The 14,821-nt window shown below is 39.6% G+C and overlaps 1 protein-coding gene across 9 annotated transcripts in view; it reads left to right on the top strand.

The window, feature by feature from the left end:
* Window positions 1-14,821, top strand: part of kcnip4a (potassium voltage-gated channel interacting protein 4a) — a 299,944-nt gene that overhangs the window by 282,411 nt on the left and 2,712 nt on the right. For all 9 annotated transcript variants that reach the window (XM_051715645.1, XM_051715628.1, XM_051715581.1 and 6 more), the window contains 4 exons: window positions 8,071-8,140; window positions 10,895-10,965; window positions 13,070-13,177; window positions 13,711-13,815. In XM_051715645.1, the coding sequence (XP_051571605.1) occupies window positions 8,071-8,140; window positions 10,895-10,965; window positions 13,070-13,177; window positions 13,711-13,815 (354 nt within the window). The remainder of the gene's footprint in view (window positions 1-8,070; window positions 8,141-10,894; window positions 10,966-13,069; window positions 13,178-13,710; window positions 13,816-14,821) is intronic.

The raw sequence follows: 14,821 nt of genomic DNA, 5'->3' as shown, positions 1-14,821 counted from the left end.
TCCACACCTAGGTGTGACCATGAAAGCTGGGGAACTGGTAGCGGAAGGAGTTTGCCAGCTGGGAGGCGATGAGGAACTTTCGCCATGGCGTAATCTGGACATGCGCGAACAAAGCATTGTACATCTCGGGGCATGTGAGGCCACTAGTACCAGTTACGAAGGAGCGAGAGGGTTTGAGCCATTCCCAGATGGCCAGATTCCATAGAGGAGTGAAGAGAGTCCAGGAGCTGGTTGCGCAGGGCTATTGGCATGAAAGTGCACCCTGGTGGACATTCGGCAGGGGCAGGCTTGGGTGGTGGTGGCTTGGGCTATTTGTTCATCCAAGTTCCACTGGATGGGACTGATGATCGCAGGAGGGAGGATTGATTCAGGAGTGATGATGGAAGGTTCAGGAGCAAAAAGCCAAGAGAGAGAGCATCCGCATTGGTATTTTTGGATCCTGGACGGTATGTGATGAAGGAAAATCGGGTAAAAAAAATAAAGCCCACCGGGCCTGGCAAGGGTTCAGCCGCTTGGTGTCACAGAGATATTCTACATTTCGGTGGTTCGTGATGACTTGGAACGGATGCCAGGCGCCCTCAAGCCAGTGGCATCACTCCTCTAGTGCCAGCTTGATGGCCAATAACTTCCAGTTACCAATATCGTAGTTTTGTTCGGCAGCTGATAACTTCCTTAAGGTGCAAGGGAGCAGTTTTGGGAGAGTACCCTGTCGTTGAGGAACACGGCCTGAAACCGGTGTTGGAAGCATTGACTTCAACAATGAAGGGAAGTTTGGGATTAGGATGCTGGAGAATGGGTGCAGTCATAAAAGCATCTTTTAGCTGCTGGAAGGCTTTGGCGGCTTCTTGTGACCTAGGAAGATTTTAGGCTTGTTTTTGAGGAGAGAAGTTAAGGGAGTGATGATGGAGCTGAAATTCCGAATGAAATGGTGGTAGAAGTTTGAGAATCCTAGGAAGCACTGAAGCTCTTTCAAGGTGATGGGTTGTGGCCAGGATTGAATGGTTTGATTCTTTCCAGGATCCATCTGCACACCCTCAGGACTGATGATGTAGCCCAGGAATTGAACAGAAGCTTGATGGAAGGAGAATTTATCAGCTTTAAGGAATAACTGGTGCTCATGGTGATGTTGGAGGACCAGTTTCACATGCTGGGAGTGATCTTACATGTTGGAAGAATATCGTCTATGCAAATAATTACAAATCGGTGGAGGTACTCACGGAAGATCTCATTCATGAAAACTTGGAAGACCGAAGGGGCATTGGCCAGCCCATACGGCATTACCCAATATTCATAGTGGCCTGTAGGGGTGATGAAGGCAGTCTTCCATCTGTCGCCCTTTCAGATGCGAATGAGATCATATGCACTCCTTAGATCTAGCTTCGTGAATATGGTAGCACATCTCAGGGTCTCTAGAGCAGCAGGAACCAAGGGGAGAGGACATCAGAGTTTAATGGTGATGTCATTGAGGGAGCAATTGTCAATACAGGGTCTCAATCCACCGTCTTTCTTAGCCACAAAGAAGCTGGAAGCAATGGGGTAAGTGGATGGGCAAATGTAACCCTGTTGGAGTGGGTCGTCAATATACTCCTCCATGGCCTTTTGTTCAGGTAAGGACAGTGGATAGATTTGTCCCCTGGATAGTGGAGCAACCGGCAGCAAATCGATGGCACAGTCCCAGTCACGGGGAGGAGGTAGCTGAGAGACTCATTGGGGACAAAAGACATCACTGAAGCAGCCATACTAAGGAGGTGTGGAAATGAGGCGGTCCGTGGCAGGACTCTCGATGGAGGTGGTGCAGAAAGACAGAGCAGCTGAGGAGGAAGATGAATGTGGAGCGGCTTAACAACAAAGGAAGAGAAAGACAGCCATGAAAAGACAGATTTCCCCATGCTTGGATCTCACCGGAAGTCTAGGACAGGACAGGGGAATGTTGAACCAGCCAGGGCCTACCAAGAACAATTTTGGAGGTGGAGCCCTCGAGGACGAGGAGTGGAAGGCATTCGGTATGAAGGGCACCAATTTGTAAGTTGAGGAGTTCAGTTTGATGGGTGATGTGTCCTTTACTCAGAGGTTTCCCCACTACGGATCGGATGGGAAGTGGCATTGGACACGGGATTTCGGTAAGGTGGAGCTCTCTGCAGAGTGTCCGGGAGATGAAATTTACCACTGAACCAGAGTTGTCAAGGGCCTCTACCATAACAGAAGTGTCTGCAGAGGAAATCAGTATGTTAGTACTTAATGGTGAGTGAATCACAGGATTTCAATGAAGAGAACTCTCCACCATATGTGGGGGACAGATCGGGCCCTTGGACACCAGATAATCAGAGGCTCCACAATACAGGCATAGGTGCTGCTTGATCCGCCTCTGATGCTCTGCCAGAGAAAGACAGGAGAAGCCTTGCTGCATAGGTTCCTTGGAGGGTTCAGAAGAGTGGAATCAGTAGAGGATGGGAGGGTATGAGACTCTGTGTAAGGTGATATGGGTTCACTGAGACATGTCTGCATGCAGTTGGAAACCCAGATGGAGAGCTTAATGAAGCATTCGAGCCCCATTGCATCATTGTACCCAGCAAGCTGCAGTCTCAGAGCAGGGTTGAGACCCTGTTGATACGATTTGAGGAGTGCAGCTTCATTCCATCTGCTAGCAGTAGCGAGGGTACAGAAGGTGAGAGCATAATCCGTAATGGATAGTTTACCCTGTCAGAGTCTATGTAATTGTTCATCCACTTGGCAATCGCTGACAGGACAGTCGAAGACTTACCTGAAGTATGCAACAAAGGAATCAAGGGATTGGGTCACCGGGCCTCCCTGTCCCAGATGGTTGTGGCCCACTGTAATGCTCACACAGACAAAAGGGAAATGAAGGCCACCTTCGATCGTTTGGTAAGTGTAAAGGGGGTACAAGGGAAAGGAGGAGGCAAGAACCGGCTTAACAATGTAAATAATATTTAATTAAATAAAAAGACACACAAACACATACAGGGCAGCTGCCCATAATTCTCACTCTCTCGAGCTGCCGTCTTAAGTTGCTTTTATCCCTCGCTCACCTCATCAGGCTGATTGGGGTCCGGGCATCCATCATTCCACCCGGCCCTGCCCTCCTCCGTGCTACACTCCTCCCTACGTTGCTTCAGTCCAGGGAGCCCCCGGCATACATACCTCCCCCTCACCGGGGTGGGGGGCGTGCCTTGCGCCCCGCCTGCCGGCAGGTCATCCCTGCCTTCCTCAACCTGGGAGGAGACAGTAGAAAAAAAAAGGCAAGGGAAAGGCCAACGTGGAGCAACAGCGCGAGAGAGAGAGGAGAGAGAGAAAAAGCTCACTCACCGGTTCCCTGATGTGCCGTCGCGTGGTCCCCGATCACTCCTCCACCCTCTCAGGCAGACGACAGCCGCTCTACCCGGGCGGACTGGAGTCAAACCTCCAACCCCCAGCAGACAGAACGCCCCTCCGCTTTTCTGCTGGCACGTGGGGACACTCCTCCGCCCCTGGCAGCGACTCCATCGCTCCAGGCGGTTGGGGAGTCCCGTCCCTCCCCGCCTTGCGGACGGCGGCCATTCCCTACATCCGGGCGGTCGGGCTACTCCGTCCCCCGGCGAATGGCAGCGGTGCTCCCCTGGGTGGAAGGCAGTGTCGAGGACTCTACGACGGGCATCCCTCCTCCCTCCCGGGTTTCGGCACCAATGTAAAGGGGGTACAAGGGAATGGAGGAGGCGAGAACCGGCTTAACAATGTAAATAATATTTAATTAAATAAAAAGACACACAAACACATACAGGGCAGCTGCTGTCTTCGGTCGCCTTTATCCCTCGCTCGCCCTCATCAGGCTGATTGGGGTCCGGCGTCCGTCATTCCACTTGGCCCCACCCTCCTCCGCGCTACACTAAGGAACCAGTGCGGTTGCATCTCGATGGCCAACAAACACTGTAGCATTTCTGCGGCATTTCTCAGCCGACCCAGAATAAGTAGCGGGAGTGGCTATGGACGATTGCCGGGCGAGGGTGGTGAGATCGGAATAGAGGGATTCACCGTGGTATTATTGGAAGCATGAGCTTCAGACTGCTCTCCTTGCGCATGGCTTGTGGAGGCTGCAGGCGAGTCTTCTGTCAGGAAGCATACATGCCGATGGAGGTAATGAACCCAAATGCTGGGACTTTTATTAAAGATGCAGTGGATCACAATGTGAGTAATATGAAATGAAAACTTGCAGGAGACAGCAGATGAACAGATCAGGCATGAACAGTAATAGATTATCTTCAATACAAAGATAGAGCAGATTAGAGCAGTGGAAGAACAAATACTCAGAGGTATAGAATACCGCACTAAATGAGGATCTTGAGTTGATAATCTTTGCTGATGAGAGAACACTTCAGAAGAGCAGCGCAGTCTTTGAAGTCCTTGTTGAGACTAGACACTGAAGGTAAGCAAGAGGTGGGTATATATGGAGTCTGTGATTGCTTAGTTCATTGTATACAGGTGTGTGTGATTAATACTCTGGTGAGAGGGAGCAGAGAGTGGAATGAGCTGAGAGTCCGATGGAGGCGTGACAACATGAACTAACAATGAACAATACTTTTACAGCATTTATTAATCTTGGTTAATGTTAATTTCAAAATATAGTAATATAATAAAAAAAAAAAAATTAAATCAAGAGTTGTACATGTTTACATTAGTTAATGCACTACGAACTAACATGAACTAACAATGAACAGTTGTATTTTTATTAACAAACATTAACAAAGATTAATACATTATGTAAAAATATGTTGTTCATAGTTAGTTCATGACACCTAATACATTAACTAATGTTAACTAATAGAACCTTATTGTAAAGTGTTACCGGATTTTCTATACCAAGACAATGTGGAAAAAAATCATAGGATATGCTGCTGAAAAGTTCCTATAAACTTCATTTCAACTCAAGCTGTGCCTATGGTGTTTATGCTTTGCTCTATACAGAGATTATAAGTACTAAGACAGATTTTTGTGTAAGATATATAATGAACCTAGGTTATTGTGCAAATCAGTATTATGCTAGATTTGATGTACAAAATAGTAACGTGGAAAGCAAAAGCTGCAAAGGAACATGTTTTTTTTTTTTTTTTTAAGAACCTGCTGTTTCTGTGTCACATATTCCCTGTTTTTTGTATTGACTTTTATATTGAAATTCTTGTTTAGTTCCTGTTTCCTGTTAGTTTGTAGTCCTTTTGTAGTTTCATTTTATGGTTGGTTTTCCCCTGATTGTTTCCACAGGTGTTCCTTGTTCCCTTGTTTGCCCCTGCGTATTTAAAAGTTGAAGAGAGGGATTAAACCACTCAAATCGTGTGGATTACCTTAATGTTGAACTTTAGAGTTTTGGACCCCATTGACTTACATTGTACAGACAAAAAGACTGTATACATCCTTCAAAATATCTTTGTTCCACTGAAGAACACTGTCATACAAGTTTGAGATGGCATTAGTGTGACTATATGATGAGAGTATTATCATTTTTGGTGAACTATTCCTTTAAGCTCTTTGTGTTTATCATTGCAGGAGTGCAAAGATGCTTGATTGAATTTTCATATCCATATATTTAATTATGGTAAAGATCTATAGAGCCACAAAATAATGCATCTTTAAAGTGTGTAAATCATAGGACACCAAGGATACAAGCTACAGGTAGAAAAATTAATTTAAGAAAAGTGATGATGCTCAAAGAAAGGACAATTAAGCATAAACCTGACCCTCAGATTTGATTCTCTTTTGTATATGGGATGCTTTGTATTCATCATGAAAATGCACAGATTATGTCTACAGAAATGACACCTCTGTAACTCACTTTAAATTGGAACAGATTGAATCAATACATCTCAAATTGAATATGAAAACTCTTCTGCCCTTTGTCTCATCTGTTTCTCCTAAAAAAGATGAATGTTATAAAGACTTCAGAATCCAGTTTTGTGCTTTCCATATAGTAGTTTAAAAAAGTTTTAGAGTCATCAGTTATTTAGTACAAGCATATGAATTAGGGCAATATACACTATGTTAGTTTGTACATTCTAATATTTGAAATAAGAAATAAGTGTCATCTTTCTGGAGACAAACATATTTGGTCTTTTAGCACTTTCATATCTGTCTACAAGTGAGATTATTGTTAAAAATATGATTTCTGGTTTATCTTGTGTAGAGGAGGGCAAATAAACAATGCTGTTACTGGCTAATGTTCATAAAATACGAGTCTTATAAAGTTTAATCTGTAATTGCTTTATCAGCCAGTTATTGGTTTGCAACATTTGAGTAATAACAGCAGTCTTATGTACATCTGTAAAATCTGCTGCAATCTCTGTATGTTCTCAAATTCAATTTGAGAATAACAAAATACATTTGTTTATTTGTACATTTATTTTCAACAAACTGAGAATTTCAGCAACACCCTTAACAAGAATAACAAGGCAAATGCATTGCAAATGTTCTGAAAAAACAACCAATCTCTCATGATGTATGCATGAACAGTGCATTCTCTTGAAATAATAATTTCTGAGGAGCTGCTCATAAACTTGTGCTGCCTTTTTTTTTTTTTTTTTTACTAAACCACAAATCTGAGGCCAATTCATTACTCAAGCATGACAGCTTAAACCGCCAGTTGGTTATCTTGAGCAGGTAGATCAGAGATACAGAACAGTTTTTTATTTTTATTTTATTTTATATTTTTTTGTGCAGGTCATTATTATACACTATTATACACTCGCCAGCCACTTTATTAGATACACCTGTACATCTACTAATTTATGCGATTATCTAATCAGCCAGTGATGTGGCAGCAGTGTTACTGTATGTATAAAATCATGCAGATATGTGTCTGGAGCTTCAGTTAATGTTCACATCAACCATCAGAATAGGGGAAACATGCCACTTACTTGTTGTTTTTTGTTTTTCGCACCATTCTCTATACACTCTAGAGACTGTTGTGTGTGAAAATCCCAGGAGATCAGCAGTTACAGAAATACTCAAACCAGCCCGTCTGGCACCACCAATCATGCCACTGTCTAAATCACTGAGATCCCATTTTATCCCCATTCTGATGGTTGATGTGAACATTAACTGAAGCTCCTGACCCATATCTGTGTGATTTTATACATTACACTGCTGCCACACAACTGTACCTAATAAAGTGGCGGGTGAGTGTACATCGCCTATATATTCAAGCATGAAGCTTGTGCATATCTCGCTTTTTATTAGTGATACAATAAGCAAACATGATGCTCTAGAATACTTGATTCTGGTTGGTCACTCACAGCATTCTGTGGTCAAATTTTTGTGTAATAGCTGAAAAACTGCATATTTGACTATTGTCCCAGGCAACTGATTTTCTAAATAGCTGTGATAGTTTCATGTCTCTTGCATCATTCCACAGTCTCTTTTTTTCTCACATTATAACTCTGTAATTTCAACTCAAATCAAGATTTAATGTCCATTTGTTTACTTATTTGGTAGCCAAGTAATAAGAGGGATAAAACAGTCAGAAGGTCATTATTGCAAAATAAACCCCTTCCGGATTATACAACACCCATACCGTTTGTGTCCTGATCAACCTGTTGATAATTTTGCAATAATGACTGGGTGACTGTAAAATATTCCTTTTGTTTAATACTGACCAAATCATATTTGAGGGGGTCTGCTCCCCATTTGCTGAATAAGCAATGATACTAAAGTGAAGAATGGTTAACTTACAACACTGGGGAAATGAAAAAATCCTGAAAACAGGTTTCCTCAGAATCTCCCAGTGTTTATTCATTTGGAATGAAGGACCATTTGTACAGTTGGAGTTCATGATATTCTTTAACATTAACATTCAACACAGCAAATGTACTGCTGCACTATGCATTTGGGTGTTACTCATATTTTCATAATGATGCACATTTCTGTCTATCAAAATGGGGAAAATGGACACTAGAAAATGTAGTCTTTGCACAGTTATTATGTCTGTTCCTTTTATGTGGATAGATATGCACATAATGGTCCTCTTGGTGAAATTACTCCATTTTATTATATATAACACTGACAATAAAACGCCTTTATCTGTGTTTTCAGGAGTGCCCTAGTGGTGTGGTCAATGAAGATACATTTAAGGATATTTACAATAAGTTCTTCCCACAGGGAGGTATGTATATTTGCAATCATATATTCTCTAGTACTGTGGTTTAGTACAGTGGTAGAACTGTTTTTTGCTTCAGGACCCAGATTTTAGATTGGACATCAATCCGTGACCCAACAACAAACAATTTTATCCTAGGAATGCAAACATTGAAATGTTTTAAATAGTGCTGTCAGTCATTTACAATTTTTTATCACGATTAATCGCATATTTTGAAAGTGCTGAAATGTCACACTATATAAAGTACTTCTTTACCTGTCAAAAATGCATTTATTTCCAACTTAGGAAAGAAAAGAAAACAATATGTAATAATATAATGCTTTATTAACATTTTCCAAACAAATCCTTCCACAGTATAAAGATAGAAATGCACCTAAAATAGAATCAATTTAAGTTACATTAAACGTTTCCCAAAGTCTAATAGGAGGTTGAATAATTGAAAGAACTAGTCCTCACATAGGTTGCACATTCATTGTAATGAACATTAAATGTCTTAAACTTCCATCCTCCACAATATTAATCTGCCGGTGGACTGTGGCTATCCGCTTTCCTACAGCAATCGTAAAGCCACGTTCATGATTTGCGTCAGGGCGCCAGAGCCAAGCACCGCTTTGAACTCTACATGAAAAGAGCTTGCATACAAAAACTTATCATTCTGCGTTTTGGTGATAGTAAAGACTTGACGTGCTTCTGTGGTAATTAAAATGTGCCTTAAAAATACTTGATTTCTATCACAAGTCCCATCTGGGCTTGTTTTGAACATTAAATAGTGTTAAGAGGTTCTTTTTCCATCATTTTTTCAGCTGTTGTGTGTGTATTCAGTGATTATTATATTCACTGAGATAACAACCTCTATCATAGCAGAGAGGGTTTTGGGTTTTTCAACTAGCACGTTACGACAGAATTGCCCAGAGAATGTCTATGGGACAGCCATGTTATGCTGTTTTATGCTATTGCTTGTGGGTTCTCCTTGGTAAAAGTGTGCAGTGTAGTGATGTGTAATAAACAAGTGTTTATGCTGGTTTATGTTGTATTAATGGTAAATGCGTTTATCGCGATTAAGAAAAATTAAGTTAAACTTTTTTAATTAATTGCACGTGATAATGCATTAATTCTGACAGCTCTAGTTTTAAAATGACCATGAACTGCATAGGCCCAGCAATATGCAAAATAATTTACATGACGAAGATGAACAGGAAAATTTAAAATTTTGTTAATGCATAAAAAACAGCAGAAGTGTGATTTACCAGCCTAACTCATGGACCAAACACTGGGCCAATACTGTTTGAACATTCGCCATATTACTATGTTAAAAATGAGTTTGCACCAAAATGATGCAGAATTTAACTGGATAGACTCAGTTTGTGTCACAACCCATCAGTTGAGAACCACTACTCTTGTAGCCTACTATTTACTCTGAAGTTATACAACTGTATAGTGGTGAATTTTAATGGGTTTCAAACCACATTTAGAAAGGCGGTAGATGTGTATGTAGGATAGTGAGAAAAAAGCAGTGAAGTTTGTAGAGAGTGCCATCACTAAAAAACGAGAAATGCCTCATATTCCCTATTCCCTGCAGTGAGAAACTTAGGGTCTGATTAAGAAAGACCACATGTAAATGCCCTCCAAGATCAACCTGGTCTCACAGAATCATGTTAATATACCTACATTTTTGCAAAATTATTTTTACATGGCTCATTGTACGTATCACAGCTGTTACCTGTAATAAACATTATAGGCTACGACAACTTTTATTTACTTTCACACAAATCACGAGTAAAACAGCAGATTATCAGTTGATAAACACATACTTTTCACCCTATTCCTCACACAATGCTGTTTTACAACAACTTTTACAGTAGTGCATGACTTGAAAAGCTTTACATTGTAACGTTTGCATTAAATAACCAACTACATTTACAAGCTTTTTTGAGCATGATCAAATCACGTTAGCTCAACTGATGCAATGCAAAGGAATGCGGTACGAGTCCTAAAGAGCATGCGAGTCAGTGTGTGCTGAAAGTGTCATAGAAGCACCACAACATGACATGGTTGCTTCAGCAATTGCGTTTCTCATCTCACATTTGCTTTTTATGACACTGTCGGTTAGGTTTTAGGTTAAGGGTGGGGAGGTAGATTTTGTTGATTTAAAACTTGATAAAGTATAAACCTTAAAAACCTAATCTGTTTAGGATCATTTTTAACTCGCTTTTAGCACCAAAGAGTGGGCATTTCACCTTGGAACTGCCACAATACATGTAAAGGACCACGTACTGTCCTTTTGCAAAAACTAGACTCCTAGACTTCTAGACTACTGCCAAGCGTACTTTCGGTTCAAGTTTAATTAAATCCTAAAAGTCATCAAACTGATGTGCTGCACGCATAGAACAAGAAGTGACTGTTCCTACAGTTTATCCAAATGGAAGTCTCACCATGGAAATGGCTATTGTGGTGATTTATGATTTGTGGTACTTTACATTCTAAATAGTAGTGTAATAATTATGGGTTTGAGGTTCTCTATCTTTTGTCAGGGTTTATGACAAATGACAAATCTATCTCACATGGCATTATTTATTATAACACATTCACATACGCACACACACTTGTTTTATTATTTATAGTATTATGAATGCTAGCTTATGAAAGCTTATGCATCTCCTTTATTGTTGAACAGGGGAAAAGACATAAGCCAGGCCTAAATTGAGTTAATGGCATTGCTGTGATTGATAAAGCAAGGCTGTTTTCCTGTTTATTTTTCAGATGCTTCAACATATGCGCATTTCCTGTTTAATGCATTCGATACAGACCACAATGGCTCTGTCAGTTTTGAGGTAAGTATACCAATGCAGCATTCTGAATAATGGTAATCTTTCTCACATGCATGCCATTAACATTTAAGAAAATATTGTCTATTTTGCAAACTGAATTGCAGTTTTATTTTGATACTAGTATATTTGCATGTAATAAACACAGCTGGAGTGCCTACAGGAATACATGGTTTGTTTGAGTTGACCATTATTGCACAAGTGTCTTGACTGACAATGCAGTATATTGTGCCATTTGTATTTCAAAGAGGCTTTATAAAATATTTTAACCAACACTGAACAATCAATTTGCACACATTAAGGATTTCAGTTCATTCTATTTATAAACGCGTAAACAAACATTGCTTGTCCCAAGCAATACAGTAATTAAACAAACAAAAAAAATCTTGTTTTTAATTACAAAGTTTGACTTGTCCTGTCGCAATTTAGCTCGAGCTAAGGATTATTTAGCCAAATCTGGTGATTAAAAATCTTGAGTGCTCATGTGGGAAATACAGCCTGAAATAATGTTCTCATCATTTGGAAAAATAGCTCTGTGGTTATAATGTTGGCTTGATAGCACAGAGCACTGGTATTAAAATGAATGGTAGGAATTGGAGCGCCCAGTATGGCGGATGTAGAAAAGGAAGCCGCACCTTAAAGGTAAAAGAGCCAATCACCTTTTGGATACGGACATTGTCTGTCAGTCAACTCGAGAATGTGCATGCTCATTAGCTGTACCAGCCTGAAAAATAGCGTTTTTTAGCGTGATCAGTGCTAAAGATGCACAAATTATGAAACCATTGTTGTCAGATTTCACTGCTGATAGGAAATATGATCTTTGATCAAAATCTTGACCAACTGTTTTGGAGATTTAGGTATTTTCCCATTTAAGTAGATGGGAGCTGTAATTTTATGCCGCTTGTATCCATAGAAAATAGTTGCCCGGGAGCGTTCCAAATAGGGCTGCCGAGTGGACTGATTTGCCTTGAAATGGACTATGTTTTTGAAGTTTTTTTTTAAATCCCTAAACCGAGACCAAATTTCTAACACTAACTCCTCCCAACAACTTGGTGCTCAGACTATTCTGGAATAGTGTCCTATGTCTTTTCTAACTAATCAGACGTACAGTTTACACACAACGAATGATTAAAAATGGGAAAACTCCCATAGACTTACACTGACAGAATGTTCAAACAGGCCAGCGGAATGCTCGTTAATTCAGACTATGTCCACATTAATCCGGATACATTCGAAAACGCAAAATTGTCTCTACATTTTGGCCTTCCATCCACACCAAGATGCCGTTTTTGTACAGCTAAAAACTGGGCTTTTCGAAAATGCTCTCCTAAGTGGACAAATATGAAAACGCTGTATTTGCGTTGTAGTGTGGACTGGGAAAACTGAGATATTTGAAAACAATGACGTATTTGTTGTCATGAGATCCATTCAATCCAAAACAATCAAGGTCCATGTTTTAGCTGTGTCCATGTTTTATCCACTTTGATAGCATTGTTAAAGATACATGGTACTCTGTACAACCCTAACATTGAATTTCTTCAAAGGCAATGAGAATTTTACTCTGACTTGCTGTCCAGTGGCAGAACACGAGGACAATTGCGTTTCAGGGCCACGCTTTTTTTTTTTTTTTTTTTTTTCCGCATGCACAGTTAGGGGACTTAAGTGTTTTCAGAGTTTCAGTGTGGACGAGCAACTCTTGGAAAATGGCAGTGTGGAGGAAGAGTATTTCGAAACGAAAATAGCACTTTCAAATGTATCCGGATTAATGTGGATGTAGTCTCAAACTCAACTTTATAAAAATTCCAATTTAATCAGCATATCTTTAATCTGCTTTAAGTTGGTCTCTCTCTCTCTCTCTCTCTCTCTCTCTCTCTCTCTCTCTCTCTCTCTCTCTCTCTCTCTCTCTCTCTATCTATCTATCTATCTATCTATCTATCTATCTGTCTGTCTGTCTGTCGGTTTATTGTGTTCTAGCCATAAAATACATATTACTGTAACATCAAAGCTTTACTGAAGATCTTCATGTTGTGTATTTTTTTATTTTATGAACGAACAATATTCTGTTTGCTCTCACTGATATCTCCATGTTCTGTCTTTCATTGGTTTACAGGATTTCGTAATGGGTCTTTCCATTCTGTTGCGCGGCACTGTTCAGGAGAAGCTTAACTGGGCATTTAACCTTTATGATATCAATAAAGATGGATATATAACAAAAGAGGTAATACATAAATACAGTTATTCATATAGAAGAATTACAGATAAAACAATAGCATTTTTACATGGCTCTCTGGAATGATTGGTCAATCGTGTCATTCTGCGATAAAATATTTGTGTTTAATCACTGCAAATCTGTATAATTCACTGTTGTCCCATGTGCTAGTTTCATGTCTCTCATATCACTCCTCAATTTCTTTTATTTCTCATCTAATGAAATTATTTCAACTCAAACCAACTTTTTATGTCCATACTGTATATTTATTTATTTGGTAAGTAGTCGTGGATAATGGGGATACAGTGGGATAGTGTCATGTCAGATGGTCAATATTGCAAAATAAAAACAGAGTGATTTAAGACTCCTCTGCTTCTTGTCGGGGTCTTGGTATCCCTTTTTATTTTGTTTCATTTTGCAATAATAACTGTCTGACTGTTCATTATCTCTTATTATAACATATTAGTAACACTATTATACTTGTGTGTATAAAAGTGAAGCAAACACATTGTCTATCTTTTCTTTTTGTTTTGGTTACACAGGAAATGTTAGACATCATTAAGTCCATCTATGACATGATGGGAAAATGCACATACCCAATCCTTAAAGAGGAGACTCCACGACAGCATGTGGAGATATTTTTCCAGGTGAGACTGAATTTTTTCTTATTGGTGCAGTACAGAATCACAGTCTGCTGTCGTAAATGAGATATTCAGTATTGATTTGTGTTTGTGTTTTTAAAGCTGAAAAATGTCATTTCTGCTACACTAGCACCGAACAGTATTGCAAAAAAAAAAAAAAATTAATTAAAATTAAAAACAGCTTTACGAATATACCCTCGTCTGCTGTTGTTTAAACAGTCAGATAGTCCCACTCCCAACTCCACTGGTTGAGTAACATTGTTGGGGCAGGTCTAAGCAAGTCTCTCAAAGCAAACAGGAATTTTACAGTTTTCCTATGATTGACTTACTTATAGATGTCTCTGCATATTAAGCTAGGATAGAAGACAGTATTTTAATAATGAAAAAGTTACATCAGCTTCAACTTGAAACAATTTTTTTTATTTGTTTTGGTTTTTTAACTTGAGGACTTCTAGATGTAGTTAGTTTTTTCTAGACTTACCTGATATTCTGTAGCTATCAGGACATAACTTACAGTGGGAACGTTCCCATCTACAGTGGGGTTCAAAAGTCAATGTTACGATTCTGCACTATTTATTTGTCACTAATCAAATAAACAAACTTGTAACATTGATCATATTGATGCTCATTGACCCCACCCAAGGGTTTGACTTTACTTTGCTTAAATTAGTTCTCATTTACCATATAGTGTGCTGTTCAAAATTGTTCATAATGTTGACAAATTATACATCTTTATAACATGTCAACATTATTAACTCTTTTTTGACTAGACTATATAGTATATGTGAACTAATTTAAGCAAAGTGACATCGGGGGGGCATGCACATCAACAGGTTAACTTTGTACAAATGGTCAGATTTGCTTGCTTTCATTGAACTTTTGATCCCCACCATATGCTTTGTTGTTATTTATCACAGATCTGCTGATGTTATTATAGAGATTGTCTAGATGTATTCTAAACAAGACAAATGGCCAATAAAAATTAGAAAGCAACATTAAATAGAGTTGTAAT

Source organism: Myxocyprinus asiaticus, chromosome 2 (genome assembly GCF_019703515.2).
Source record: "Myxocyprinus asiaticus isolate MX2 ecotype Aquarium Trade chromosome 2, UBuf_Myxa_2, whole genome shotgun sequence".
NCBI lineage: Eukaryota > Metazoa > Chordata > Actinopteri > Cypriniformes > Catostomidae > Myxocyprinus > Myxocyprinus asiaticus.
This window is presented reverse-complemented; position numbering and strand designations above follow the sequence as displayed.